The sequence below is a fragment of the Pezoporus wallicus genome, unplaced genomic scaffold (assembly GCF_028554395.1).
Source record: "Pezoporus wallicus isolate ANWC-B61680 ecotype Strahan unplaced genomic scaffold, APGP_CSIRO_Pwel_v1 contig_14579, whole genome shotgun sequence".
Lineage (NCBI taxonomy): Eukaryota > Metazoa > Chordata > Aves > Psittaciformes > Psittacidae > Pezoporus > Pezoporus wallicus.
In genome coordinates this window covers 3,968-15,637 of record NW_026635164.1, presented here as the reverse complement: position 1 = coordinate 15,637, position 11,670 = coordinate 3,968, and the positions used below count along the sequence as shown (strand labels likewise).

Below are 11,670 nucleotides of genomic sequence, written 5' to 3'. Positions count from 1 at the left end.
GGGGATGAAAAGAGGCATGGAGGTGTGGATGCTGATGGGCAGGGCAATGGGGATGAAAACCGGGATGGCACTGAGGATGGAGACAGGGATGAGATAGATGGATGGGGATGGAAATGATGATGATGACAGAGATGAACATGGGATGAAGATGAAGGGAATGAAGATGCTGGGGATAGGGATGAGGATGGGGATGAAAATAGGGATGCACACTGATGGGGATCGAAATGATGATGAAGATGAAGACGGGAGTGAAAACAGATGGATAGTGACGGGCATGAAGATGTTGGGGATAAGGATGAGGATGGGGATGGAGATGGATGGGGATGAAGATGGATGGGGATGGGGATGAGGATGGGGATGAAGATAGGGATGAAGATGGGGATGAAGATGGATGAGGACAGGTATGAGGATGGGGATGAACACAGGGATGCAGATGGATGGGGATGGGGATGAAGATGATAGGGATGAGAATGGGCATGAAGGCAGGGATGCAGACAGATGGATGGGGATGGGGATGAGGATGACGACCCCCAGGCGGGCTCACTTGAAGCCGAACACGATGACCTTGGCGGTGTCGCTCGGCCACTCGCACACGGTCAAGTAGAGATCGCTGTAAATCTCCTCGTCCTGGAAGAGCCGGACCTGACGCACCTATGGGGGGCGGGGGATGAGCTGGGGTGGGGGGGACACCCCAAAACCCCCATCCCCAGGGGTGCGTGTCCATGGGTGCGCTGGGGGGGCGGTACCAGCTTGAGCTTGCTGTGGACGTTGAACTCCCACCAGTACAGGTGGTAGATGTAGAAGGAGAGATCATCATCGCTGCTGTTGCTGGTGTAGGAGAGGACGTAGCGGCCGCACTTGGAGAAGCCCAGGAAGATGTGCCTGGAGGGGGGACATGGGGGGCGATGGGGGGGGTACAGGGGGGGACATGGGGTGGGGACACATGGGGAGCCCCCCCAGCCTCACCCCACACGCAGCAGCTCCTCATCCACGATGCTCTTGAGGGAGACGCAGACGCGCGGCGGCAGCTTCCTGAAGAGCCTTGGCGAGAGCTGCCCATAGAGCTGTGGCGTACAGGATGCATTGCTGTCACATAGCACCCTTTGCTGCCCATAGCACCCCACTGCTATCCCATAGAGCCCCATAGCACTCCATTGCTGTGCATAGCACCCCACTGCTGTCCCATAGAGTCCCATTGCTGCTCCATAGTCCCCCATTGCTGCCCCATAGCTGCTCCACAGTACCCCATTGCTGCTCCATAGCACCCTATTGCTGCTCCATAGCACCCTATTGCTGCTCCATAGTGTCCCATTGCTGCCCATAGTGCCCCATTGCTGTCCATAGCACCCCATTGCTATCCCATAGAGACCCACTGCTATCCCATAGAGCACCACTGCTGCTCCACAGCACCCTTTTGCTGCCCATAGTGCCCCACTGCTGTCCATAGCACCCCATTGCTATCCCATACCACTCCATTGCTATCCCATACCACTCCATTGCTATCCCATAGCACTCCATTGCTGCCCCATGGCACCCCATAGCACCCCACAGCGCCCCATAGCACCACGCTGTAGCCCCACTGCCCTGCCCCGTGGCACGGAGCACCCCGTGCCCCCTTCCCCCCCCATGCCCCCGCGCTGACCCTGCCGCGCTGCAGCTGCCGCAGGAGGTGCTCCCGGCGCGCGCGGGCCCCGCTTCCGGCCGCGGCTCCCCCCGGGCCCCGCCTCCCGCCGCCGCCGCCGCCGCCGCGCTCCGCGTTCGAGCTCGGCGCCATTTTCCCCCGGCCCCCCCTCCTCTTCCGGAGCGCCCCCGCCCCCCCCGACACCGCCCGCCCCCGCCGCTCCCCCATTGGCCGCCACGCCACCGCCCGCGCCTCTCATTGGGCGAGCCGGCGGAGCGAGGCTGCCGCCTCCGATCCCGTTGGCCCGCCGCTGCTGACAATCCCCAGGGCGCGGACCAATGGGGACTCAGCGCCCGGCGGCGCGCACGCAGCGATTGGCTCGGCCTCCCGCCCGTCCGCTCTTGGCGCGGTTGCCATGGAGACGAGGCATCGGCGGGGTGGGGGAGCCGTTGCCATAGCGACGGGGAGATGCTGCCCAGGATTTGGGGGGGGATTGACCAAAACCCGCGGTTTTTTGCCTTAAAACCTTTATAGAGTCACGTGTGAGGATGCAGAAGGAGCCCCAGGCCCCCCCCGCGCCCCCCGGGGCAGGCACTTGGGGGGGGGGGGGGACGACAAGGGGGGGGCAAAGTGCTTATGGGGGGGCTGGAGCAGCTCCAGTCCCTGTGATTGTCACTGCAGCGCCGGGGGGGGCTCATCCATGGAGCTTCTGGAGCTGGAAAAGAGGGGGGGAAAGAGGGGGAAATGGGGGGGGGGGGGAATAGGAGGAAATGCGGGAATAATGGGAGGGAATGGGGGGAGAATGGGGAAACCCCCCAAAGTGCCCCCCCCGGGAGCCGCCCCCACCTCGTTCTGCACCAGGTTTCTCTTGTAAAGCGGCTCCTTGGCTGCATCCTGTGGGAAGGTGGGGTCCCATGGGTGCTGGGGGGGGTGGCACGGGAGGGGGCCCCTTCCGCTTGCCCTCAGAGCTCTCAACGCCAGCACAGGGATGGGATCAATGGGAGGGGGGAGCCGGAGAGGTCAGTGGGGAAGAGAAGGGGGAAAAGGGAAGGAAATGTGGGAAGGGGGAAGCAGGAAGGGGACGCGGGAAGGGGGAGCGGGGTCACACAAGGCCACAGGGACCGATCGCATCCCACACTTGCCTGTTCCCAGTGCCGTTCCCGGCGCTGTTCCCTGCCATTCCCAGCAGTTCCTGGTGCCTGGATCACCAGCCAGGGCTCGGTGCGCGGCCGCAGCTCCGGCGCTCCCAGTGGCTCCCGCAGACGTACCAGCACCTCCAGGGTCCCACCGGTGCGGCGCCGTCCATCCAGGAGCTGGGAATTGTGGGGGGGAACATTCCCGGTGGGAAGTGGGAATGGGGTGGGAAGCCCTGCATGACTCCCCCCAGCTCGGATCCCACCATTCACCTCCAGCACCTCCCGGACCTCACACGTGGTCTCCAGCGCATCCAAGCGCAGCGAGGCCGAGCCCAGGATGCGGTCAGGCTTGAAGAGTCCCCTGGGATCGGGGATCAGGAATGGGGATTGGGAAGAGGCAGGAGGATGTGGGGAGGGGAAACGGGGTCTAGGGGGGTCTCCCCATCTCTTACCCCTTGTGGGTCACCTCGAACTTGATGCCTTTGGAGCGCAGGACACGGCGCAGCCCCCGGTGCCCTCGGAGCAGCCGGAGCCGGAACCGCTCCCGGAACTCTGCACCGGCACAGCAGGATGTGGGGCTGGGAATGGGGGGACTTGGGCACGGGGGGGCTGCGCTATGGGGCAGGGGAGGCCCAGTGCCGGTTACCAGGACAATCCGTGCTCTTCACAGTGGCTGTTTTGTCCCGCTGGGGCTCCTCCTGCAATGGGAGCATCAGACCTGGATGGTCCCAAGGCTCCGGCTTGGGGCTCTGGGACCCCCACTCACCACGCTGGGATGTGGGAACTCGAACCGCACTGACGTGTCCAGGTCCTTGGGAGCCAAACCTGGAATCATGGAATGGGATCCTCCAGTCCCCGGGGCAGGGACGCCTTTTCCCTTGGGATCCCCCCCAGTCCATGAGGATTCTCCCTCTCCCTGCACCGGCTCCATCGAGGCTCACCCTGTGGTGCCGGGAGGTTCATCCCCTTCATTATGGCCAGCTCCAGGTCGCTGGGGCTCAGCTCCGGGAAGCTCCTGGGAATGCCAGGATCCCATTGGAACACGAGCGGCGGCGCTGGAGCCGCAGGGGCCGGGGCTGCGGTACCTGATAGTGGTGAAGGTTCGCTGCTCCTGGTGGTGCCGCGGCACCGGGGCGCCAGCGGCATGAGCCCGTTGGAGCAGCTCCAGGCTCCGGCGGCATTCCTGAGCCAGCGCCTCGAACCTGCCGGGAATGTGGTGCCGGATGAGCAGCAGCTCCGGAGCGGCTCCGGCTCCAGCTCCGGATGCACTCACTTGGTCGTCTCCGTGAGGTTTCCCAGTTGAGTGAATTGCTTGGAGTGACTGAGGCAGATCTGGGATCAGGAAGGGGAGGGAGGGGGGAAAAATGGGAAAAGGAGGAGGGAAAAGGGAGGAATAAAGGGGGAAATAAATGGGAGGAGAAGGGAGGAAGCAGAGGGAGAAGGGGGGAAAAGGGAAGCAGGGAGGAAGCAGGAAGGAAGCCGCTTGTTTCCTTCCTCCTCACTCCCCCTCCCTCCTCCTCACCTCGTGCTGGCGCCGGAGCAGCCGCAGCAGCTCCAGGAACCGTGCAGCCGCTTCCGGCGGGATCCTGGCGCCAGAGCGCGGTTCCAGCAGGAAGAACTCCGGGAATCCCGGCGCCTCCGGCACCTGTGGCACAGGGAGCCAATGGGTGGGGATGGGAGGGGGGTGGGATGGGGATGGGATGCAGTGGGATAGGATGCAGTGGGATGGGATGGGATGCAGTGGGATGGGATGGGGATGGGATTCAGTGGGATAGGATGCAGTGGGATGGGATGGGATTCAGTGGGATGGAATGGGGATGGGATGCAGTGGGATAGGATGCAGTGGGATGGGATGGGGATGGGATGCAGTGGGATAGGGATGGGATGCAATGGGATGGGATGGGTATGCGATGCAGTGGGATGGGGATGCAATGCAGTGGGATGGGGATGCAATGCAGTGGGATGCTGACAGGATGCAGGGGGATCTCAGGGGGCTCATTGCCCCCCTGACCTTGCTGATGTCCACAGGGAGGCCGCGGCGCGAGGCCTCCAGCGCCGGCTCCAGCGCTTTGGCCCGGCGCAGGAACAGCTTCGCCCCCTCCAGGTCCCCACGGCGCTTGGATCCCAGAGCAGCTTCCAGGAGCTGCTCCCGCCGGGATTGCAGGAAGCGAAGCTGCTGCTGGGCTGGGGAGGCAGGAGAGGGGGAACAAGCAAGGTGGGGGCCACACTTTGCCTCCAGCCCCAGCCCCACTCCCACCACAGCCATTCCCGGTACCTCTGCTGCCGGCTTTGGTAGCTGCTCTGGTTGCTCCGGTCACATCCATGTCTCCGGATGGGGGCAGCTGCTGGGGCTGGGAACGGCCGCTGGTGGCACTGGGATGGGCCGGGATCTGTGCCGGGATCAGCACCTCCTTGGCTCCATCCTCCCCCTCGTGCTCCTCCTGCCCCACAAGCCTCAGTGCCTGCTCCAGCACTGCCGCCATGCTCCGCTCCCCGCCTGCATCCGTGCCCTGGATGGGCTGGAAACCTGGGAAAGCGGTGGGAAAACCCCAGGAATGGCGCCAATGGGATGCGGATCCTCGCCGGGATGCACCCACGGATGGGGGGAAACCGGGAATGGTACCTGGAGGAACAGGAAGCTCCGAGAGATCCACGGGTTTCCCGGTGGTGTGGGCCCGGATGGCCTCTTGGTATTGCTGGAGATTAATATCCAATATTATCAATGTTGTTATAACGATTATTTATAATTAATTAATTATGGGTTGGGATGAGGATGGGATGTGATGGGGGTGGAAATTAAAACATTACTTTTTAGTTCTATTATAATTAATCAATGTTAATTGCTCATTAACCAATTGGGAGGCGGGAGCTGAGAGCGCTCCAGGGGCTTCGGTACCTTCACAATGCGCTCATGCATCCGGGCCTTGCGCGCGTCCCCCCGCATGCCGGCCGCTGCCGCCGCTTCCTCGTAGCGGCGCATCCGGAGCTGCAGCGCTGGGAGCACGGCCCCGGAGCCTGGGACGGGAATGGGGATGGGATGGGAATGGGGATGGGAGTGGGATGGGGATGGGAGTGGGATGGGGATGGGAATGCGGATGGGTATTGGATGGGTATGGGATGGGGATGGGGATGGGAATGGGGATGGGGGGGAAGGGAGGTTAAAGTGCATCCAGGCCCTATGGGCACTTTGCACTAGAGCAGGGAGCTCCGACTCTGCAGAGATGGAGCATCCCAGCCTGGAGCATCCTAATCCCGGAGCCTTCTCTTCTCCAGGCTGGACAGCCCCAATATTCCCAGCCTGGCTTTAGGGTGTCCCAGCACCCTGCTATGGGGCAGGGGTGTCAGGGCTCTGACCTGCACTGGAAGGAGAAGCTGGTTTGGCCTCTGGCTCCGCAGTGGGATGCGGCTCCGGCTCCTCCGGGAGTGGATCTGTGGGGATGGGAGGGATGGATCCGGCCCGAGGAGCACCGGGAATGCCACCGGGAATGCCACCGGGAGCACCGGGATTTACCAGGAGGTGGCGGCACGAGGCTGGGCTCCACCGGCTGCCCCTTGGCCACAGCATCCAGGAGAGCATCAAACCTCTGCCAGAGCAAAGCGCAAAGAGCAAACCCCCCTGGCATTCCCATGGGAAGCCCAATCCAAGCAGAATTCCGGACGTGCCGGTGCCGTACCTTCGCCTCCCGATAGCATTTGGTGGCCGTGGCCATGTCCCCGCTGCGCTTGGCCTGGAGAGCCAAGACCTTGTATTGGTGCTGGCGGCTCCGGAGCTCCTGGGAATGCTGGATCCGTTGGGATGCGGCCGCATCCAGCCTGGAAACCTCCTCTGGGGGGGAAGGGGGCACCGGGGGGGGGCCCGGAGCCCTTCCCAGCGCCACTGGAGGGGGAATTTCATCCTCCTGGATGGGTTTTCCCTTCCTGACGCATTCCAGCATCGCCTCCAGCGTCTGCGCGGGGCACAGAGGGGCTCAGTCCCATCCTCGCCCCCCAAATCCCATGGGATAACTCATGGGAAGGGGAAGCCTGGAGGGAAACCAAGAAGGGACGGGGAGGAAAGGGCCAGAAACTGAAGGAGCACCCCAGGGCCATGATCCCCAAGGGCTGGATCCCAGCAGGAATGGAGCCTCTCCTATGGGATCCCTTGGGCTCACCTTGAGGCCCCTCTGGAAGCGCCGCAGCCGCGGGCCAGGGCTGGTGCTGGCGATGGCGGCCCGGTACAGAGCTGCCCGCTCCTGCAGCAAGGCCTCGGTGTTCCCAAGCTCCGGAGCCGACACCTGCGGACCGGGATCAGGATGGACCCATCCGGATCCATTCTAATGGGGAATGAAAAGGGCTGGGGCTGCCTCTGGGCCCTTCCACCAAGCCAGGCTCCTCGGGATCTCTCCGGATCCCATCCCTACCTTGGCTGCAGGCTCCGGTGTGTCCACGCCGCCCAGCACCTCCCGCAGCTCAGCCTGGGGAGCACCAGGAGCCCCTTTAGCGCCATTCCAAGCGGGAATAGCCCCTTTTTGGGATGAGGATTCCTCACCATGAGCCCGTCTTCATCCGCCCCCTCCTCCTCCTCCTCTGGGTCCTTCATGCACAAAGCAGCCATGGCCTCGATCGCCTCCATTCCCAAGGGAGCTGCTGGAGCAGGGGCAGAGCTGATCTAACTGGATCCCAATCCCGTCCCGATCCCATCCCGATCCCATCCTGGTCCCATCCTGATCCCGATCCCGTCTCGATCCCATCCTGATCCTGATCCCGATCCCGTCTCGATCCCATCCCGATCCCGACCCCCGGATCCACGCTCACTTCCTGCTCCAGCCGCTGTCAACAACACGCCGCGCTTTACGTGCGCCGCCGTCGCAAAAGCCGCTGTCGTTATCAGCACGGCTTCGCTTGACGGCGGCTCCCCCACGGGAGGTGGTGCGGGGGGGGGGGGGAAGACTACAACTCCCAGCGTGCCCCGCGCCGCGCAAGTGCATGGGGAGCGGGGGGAAAAAGGCGGGAAAGCTTGAGGTGAGGCGGCAAGATGGCGCCTGCCCCGGGGGCAGGGAACGGGTGAAAATGGGTGAAAACCGGTTAAAACCGTTTCAAACGCCTTTGGTTTCGCCTCAGACCCGAGGGCGGTGGCGATCCGGCCGCGGCGGGGCTGAGCTGGGCCCCGGCTCCGGGCGAGGGCGGCCAACGGCCCCGTTAATGGTCTTGTTAATGGCTCCATTGATGGCCCCATCATGGCCCCGTTAACGGTGCTCATCACTCCTTGTGTTCTGCCCCCTCAGGCGAGCGGCAAGGGATGGGCAAGAGGAAGAAGGAGCCGGCGGCAGGTAACGGGGCGCCTCGCTTCACGCCCTGGTGTCGGTAACCGCCGCCCCCCCTCCGGCACCGTCCTTCCAGGCCCGTTAGAGCCCAAAACCCAGGTCCCGTCACCCGGGAGCCGGCGCTGACGGGGCCGGTTCCCCTCCAAGGTGCAGCCGGTGAGCACAGCGTCCCCAGAGCCAAGCAGATGCCTCCGGAGGCGGCGGGAGAGGAGGCTCCGGTCCCAGGGGAGGAGGCTCCGGTCCCGGCCGCTGGGAACCCCCCGGGGCTGAACCGCGGCGCGGAGCCGGGGCCGCCTCCCTCAGGATCTGATGCCGGTGCTGGACCCAAGGAGGAGCCGCTGGAAGAGCCCCGGGATGAGGCTCGGGACGAGGACCCGGATGACCTGCAGGAGGAGCCGCGGGATGACCATCGGGATGAGCTGCAGGAGGAGACCCGGGATGAGCAACAGGAGGCCCGGGAAGAGACTCGGGATGCGCATCAGGATGAGCTGCAGGAACCGCAGAATAAGCCCCAGCATGAGCTGCAGAAGGAGCCCCAGGATGAGCATCGGGATGAGCTGCGGGAGCTGCAGAAGAAGGTTCGGGATGAGCCCTGGGATGAGCATCAGGATGAGCCACAGGAGCTGCGGGAGGAGGCTCGGGATGAGCCGCAGGAGGCTCGGGATGAGCCCCGGGAGGAGCTGCTGGAGGAGCCCCGGAATGAGCATCGGGATGAGCTGCGGGAGGAGCTTCGGGATGAGGATCAGGATAAGCCCCAGGATGAGCTGCAGTTGGAGCCCCGGGATGAGCCTCAGGATGAGCTCCGGGAAGAGCCCAACCAGGAGCTGCCGCCACAGCACAAGGTAAATCCATGGCAGGAGCAGACTGCCCGGGAATAACCCCCCAGGACTCTTCAGTCTGCCTGAAACGACCTGGAAAAGCGGGAATAACGCGGCTCTGTGCTCGGAACAGGGGGGATTCAGGCTCATGGGCCCCAAGGGCAGGTTGGACACAGGGCTTAGAGCACCCTGCTGCAGTGCAAGGTGTCCCTGCCCGTGGGTTGGAGCTGGATGAGCTCCCTTCAACCCAGCCCATTCTCTGTTATCCCACAGGAGCTCGTGGACACCGGGCACCGCTCTGAAGAGGCCCCGAGGTGGGTGCCCCACGGGCTGCTCCGTGCTCCCGGTGCCGGGAAGAGCAGGAATGGCGACAACCCCCCCCCCCACCCCCCCCCCCCCGTTCCTCGTGTGCTCCATAGGGACGACGCGACCGACATCGTCTGTGGCCTCATCCAAGAGCTCTCGGACCTTAAGTAAGGTTTTTCCCAAGGGATTTGGGGTGGGATTCGGGGCCGTGGCGGGGGCTGACGCGGCGCCCACCCCGCAGCCGCTTGGCCATGGGTGCCCACCGGGGCCTGGAGGCGCTGAGGAGGCCGAAGCCGCGGCGGAGCCGGCGCCCGGCGCCGCTGAACCCCGGGAGAAGGCGGATGGAGACGTAGGAGTGGGGTAAGCCCCCGGGGAGCCCCTTTATTACCAAAGGGGGCTCGAACAGAAAATAAACAGTGTGCCAAAACGCGTCCAAATCCCAACAAACCAACCCAAAACACAACTGAACCCAACCGTGGCGCCAGTACAACTCCCCCGGGGTCGGTACAACTCCCCCCCGGGGGCGAGTACAACCACTCGGGAGGCGGTACAGCCCTCCCGGGGGCCGGTACAGCCATCTTGGGGGCCGGTACAATCCCCCCCGAGTCCAGTTTCTCATCAGCGTCCAGCGCCGTTCCTGCCGTCCCGGTCTCCCGCAGTCAGGAATGGGTCACTGGTGCGGGTGGGAAGCGCCGTCCCGATGTCTCTCTCTGGAAGAGCAGCAGGGTGCGAGGCTCATCCATGCAGCGGGAATCCCGACCCCCCCCCCATCCCCGGTCGCCGCCGTTACCTGCGCCCCGGTGCCGCCCGTCAGTGCTCGCTGCTCCCGGTGCCGCGGCTGGGCCGGCTGTAGACGGAGGCGTAGCCGCGGCGGGTGAGCGGGCAGAAGCGCCGCGTGTGCGCCCGGTCCTCGGTGGCTCCACACTGCGGGCACACGTAGCTCCGCAGCACCGGGCACAGCACCCGGCCCGCCGCGTCCCGCAGCCGGTGCCCGCTGTACACCTGCTTTGCCTCCCCGTTGTGCCTGCAGAAGGTGCATCCGCCACCACCGCTGCTGCCACCGCCATTCTGCCCTCCTGGTGCTGCCGCCGCCGCCTCCGTGCGCCGCAGCGCGGCCACCACGGCCGCCAGCCCCAGGTAATCTCGCCACAGCTCGAATCCCCGCTCCCCCGGCTCCATCCCGCCGGCAGTCCCGCACCGGCACCACCGTGTGCCCACTGCCCTCGGCGGAGCCACCAGGAGCGGCCAATCCCGGCACCCGCCCTGGAGCCGCTGCGTCTGCCCAAGGGACGGGGGGCCCCTTTCCCTACCGCCGGGTCCCACCCTTTGGCCCCAGCCGGGACCTCCCCCCCGGCGGCGCCAGACGCCGTTGTCATGGGCAAAACGCGTTTGAACGGGAAAAGCCACGTTTTCACACGTCTCAAAGCACGTCGGGGTGCGCGAACCCGGCGTCTGCCGGTGCCTTCGGGGTAAAAACGGCCGGGATTGGGTGAAGCGGCAGTGGGGAGAAGGAAGGGAGGGGGGAGTGTGGTTTTGGGTGGAAAACGAGGAATTTTGGCGTCGAACAGTCCCGGTAGCGCCGTTCCGCCGGGGGAGGGGGGCGGGGGGGGGGCCGCGGGTCAACTCAGGGCAGCGGCTCCGCCCATTGGCCGCAAGCACCGCCCCGCCGGCTCTCATTGGCTGCCTGCAGAGTTGGGCACTCCCTCTCGTTGGTCACCGCCCCGCCGGCTCTCATTGGCTAGCGTGTGGGCCGGGGGTTAACCCCGGCGGTGCCGGGGGGGCGGTGAGGAACACGCGCGGCATGACGTCACAAAGCATGGCATGGCGTCACAAAGCACGGCATGGCGTCACAAAGCGCAGCATGACATGGCTCTGCAGGAGGTCACATGGTGTAACACGGCTGGACACGCTATCACATGCGTGAGCAGGGGGACAAAGACAGCAGTCACACAGTGCCGTAGCGTGTCCTGCCATGTCACGCTACGTCATGCCATGCTCGTTATGTCATACAATGTCACGTTACATCATGGGCTATGGTGTCTGGAGCCGCCCTGGGGTGACTCATGGGCACGAGGCTGCTCGGGGGGGGGAGGTGCTGTGTCACACACTCCCCCCCCCCCGGGCTACCCTCCCTCCTCGGGATACCCCCCCCGGACACATCCAGAGCCGGGGGGGGGGGGGGGGGGGGGCTGCCCGGTGCTGCCGGTGACTCACGGCCTGAGTCAGCCCCACACAAACACGGGGTTACCCGGCAACGGCCCCTCTGCGACCCACAGCCAGGCACAGCAGGACCCACAGTGACCCATAGAGACCCACAGCGACCCATAGAGACACACAGTGACCCACAGAGCCACTCTGAGAACCACAGCAGGACCTACAGAGACCCATAGAGACCCATAGAGATACCCTGAGACCCACAGCTGGACCCACAGCAACCCATAGAGACACCCTGAGACCCACAGCAGGACCCACAGTGACCCATAGAG

At 64.7% G+C, this 11,670-nt stretch overlaps 1 protein-coding gene, 1 long non-coding RNA gene and 1 pseudogene across 2 annotated transcripts; all 3 read right to left on the bottom strand.

Moving 5' to 3' along the window:
* Nucleotides 1-536: 536 nt before the first annotated feature.
* LOC130599366 (uncharacterized) lies at nucleotides 537-1,716 on the bottom strand. The gene is made up of 4 exons (XR_008972216.1): nucleotides 1,643-1,716; nucleotides 967-1,064; nucleotides 747-882; nucleotides 537-651 (listed from the first exon to the last, which is right to left on the bottom strand). It is a non-coding gene; the product is annotated as an uncharacterized LOC130599366 (long non-coding RNA).
* A 251-nt stretch (nucleotides 1,717-1,967) lies between these two features.
* LOC130599372 (coiled-coil and C2 domain-containing protein 1A-like) lies at nucleotides 1,968-7,975 on the bottom strand. Its single transcript, XM_057409781.1, has 21 exons — nucleotides 7,552-7,975; nucleotides 7,158-7,383; nucleotides 7,040-7,070; nucleotides 6,909-6,989; nucleotides 6,432-6,704; nucleotides 6,269-6,341; nucleotides 6,112-6,186; nucleotides 5,654-5,772; nucleotides 5,381-5,453; nucleotides 5,033-5,284; nucleotides 4,769-4,941; nucleotides 4,280-4,402; nucleotides 4,031-4,089; nucleotides 3,843-3,959; nucleotides 3,699-3,772; nucleotides 3,524-3,582; nucleotides 3,404-3,455; nucleotides 3,210-3,309; nucleotides 3,028-3,118; nucleotides 2,760-2,934; nucleotides 1,968-2,092 (listed from the first exon to the last, which is right to left on the bottom strand). The coding sequence occupies exons 1-21, from the start codon at nucleotides 7,973-7,975 to the stop codon at nucleotides 1,968-1,970; spliced, it is 2,775 nt and encodes a 924-aa protein (XP_057265764.1).
* A 2,007-nt stretch (nucleotides 7,976-9,982) lies between these two features.
* On the bottom strand, nucleotides 9,983-10,919 carry LOC130599356 (homeobox protein engrailed-1-like; annotated as a pseudogene).
* Between the last annotated feature and the right edge of the window lie 751 nt (nucleotides 10,920-11,670).

Coding starts and splice junctions, on each gene's coding strand:
- LOC130599372 (XM_057409781.1), bottom strand. CDS start 7,975: ATGATGGGGCCATCAATGGAGCCATTAACAAGACCATTAACGGGGCCG. Junction 7,071..7,157: donor CACCGGAGCCTGCAGCCAAG/GTAGGGATGGGA, acceptor ATTCCCCATTAG/AATGGATCCGGATGGGTCCA. Junction 3,456..3,523: donor AGTTCCCACATCCCAGCGTG/GTGAGTGGGGGT, acceptor CTCCCATTGCAG/GAGGAGCCCCAGCGGGACAA.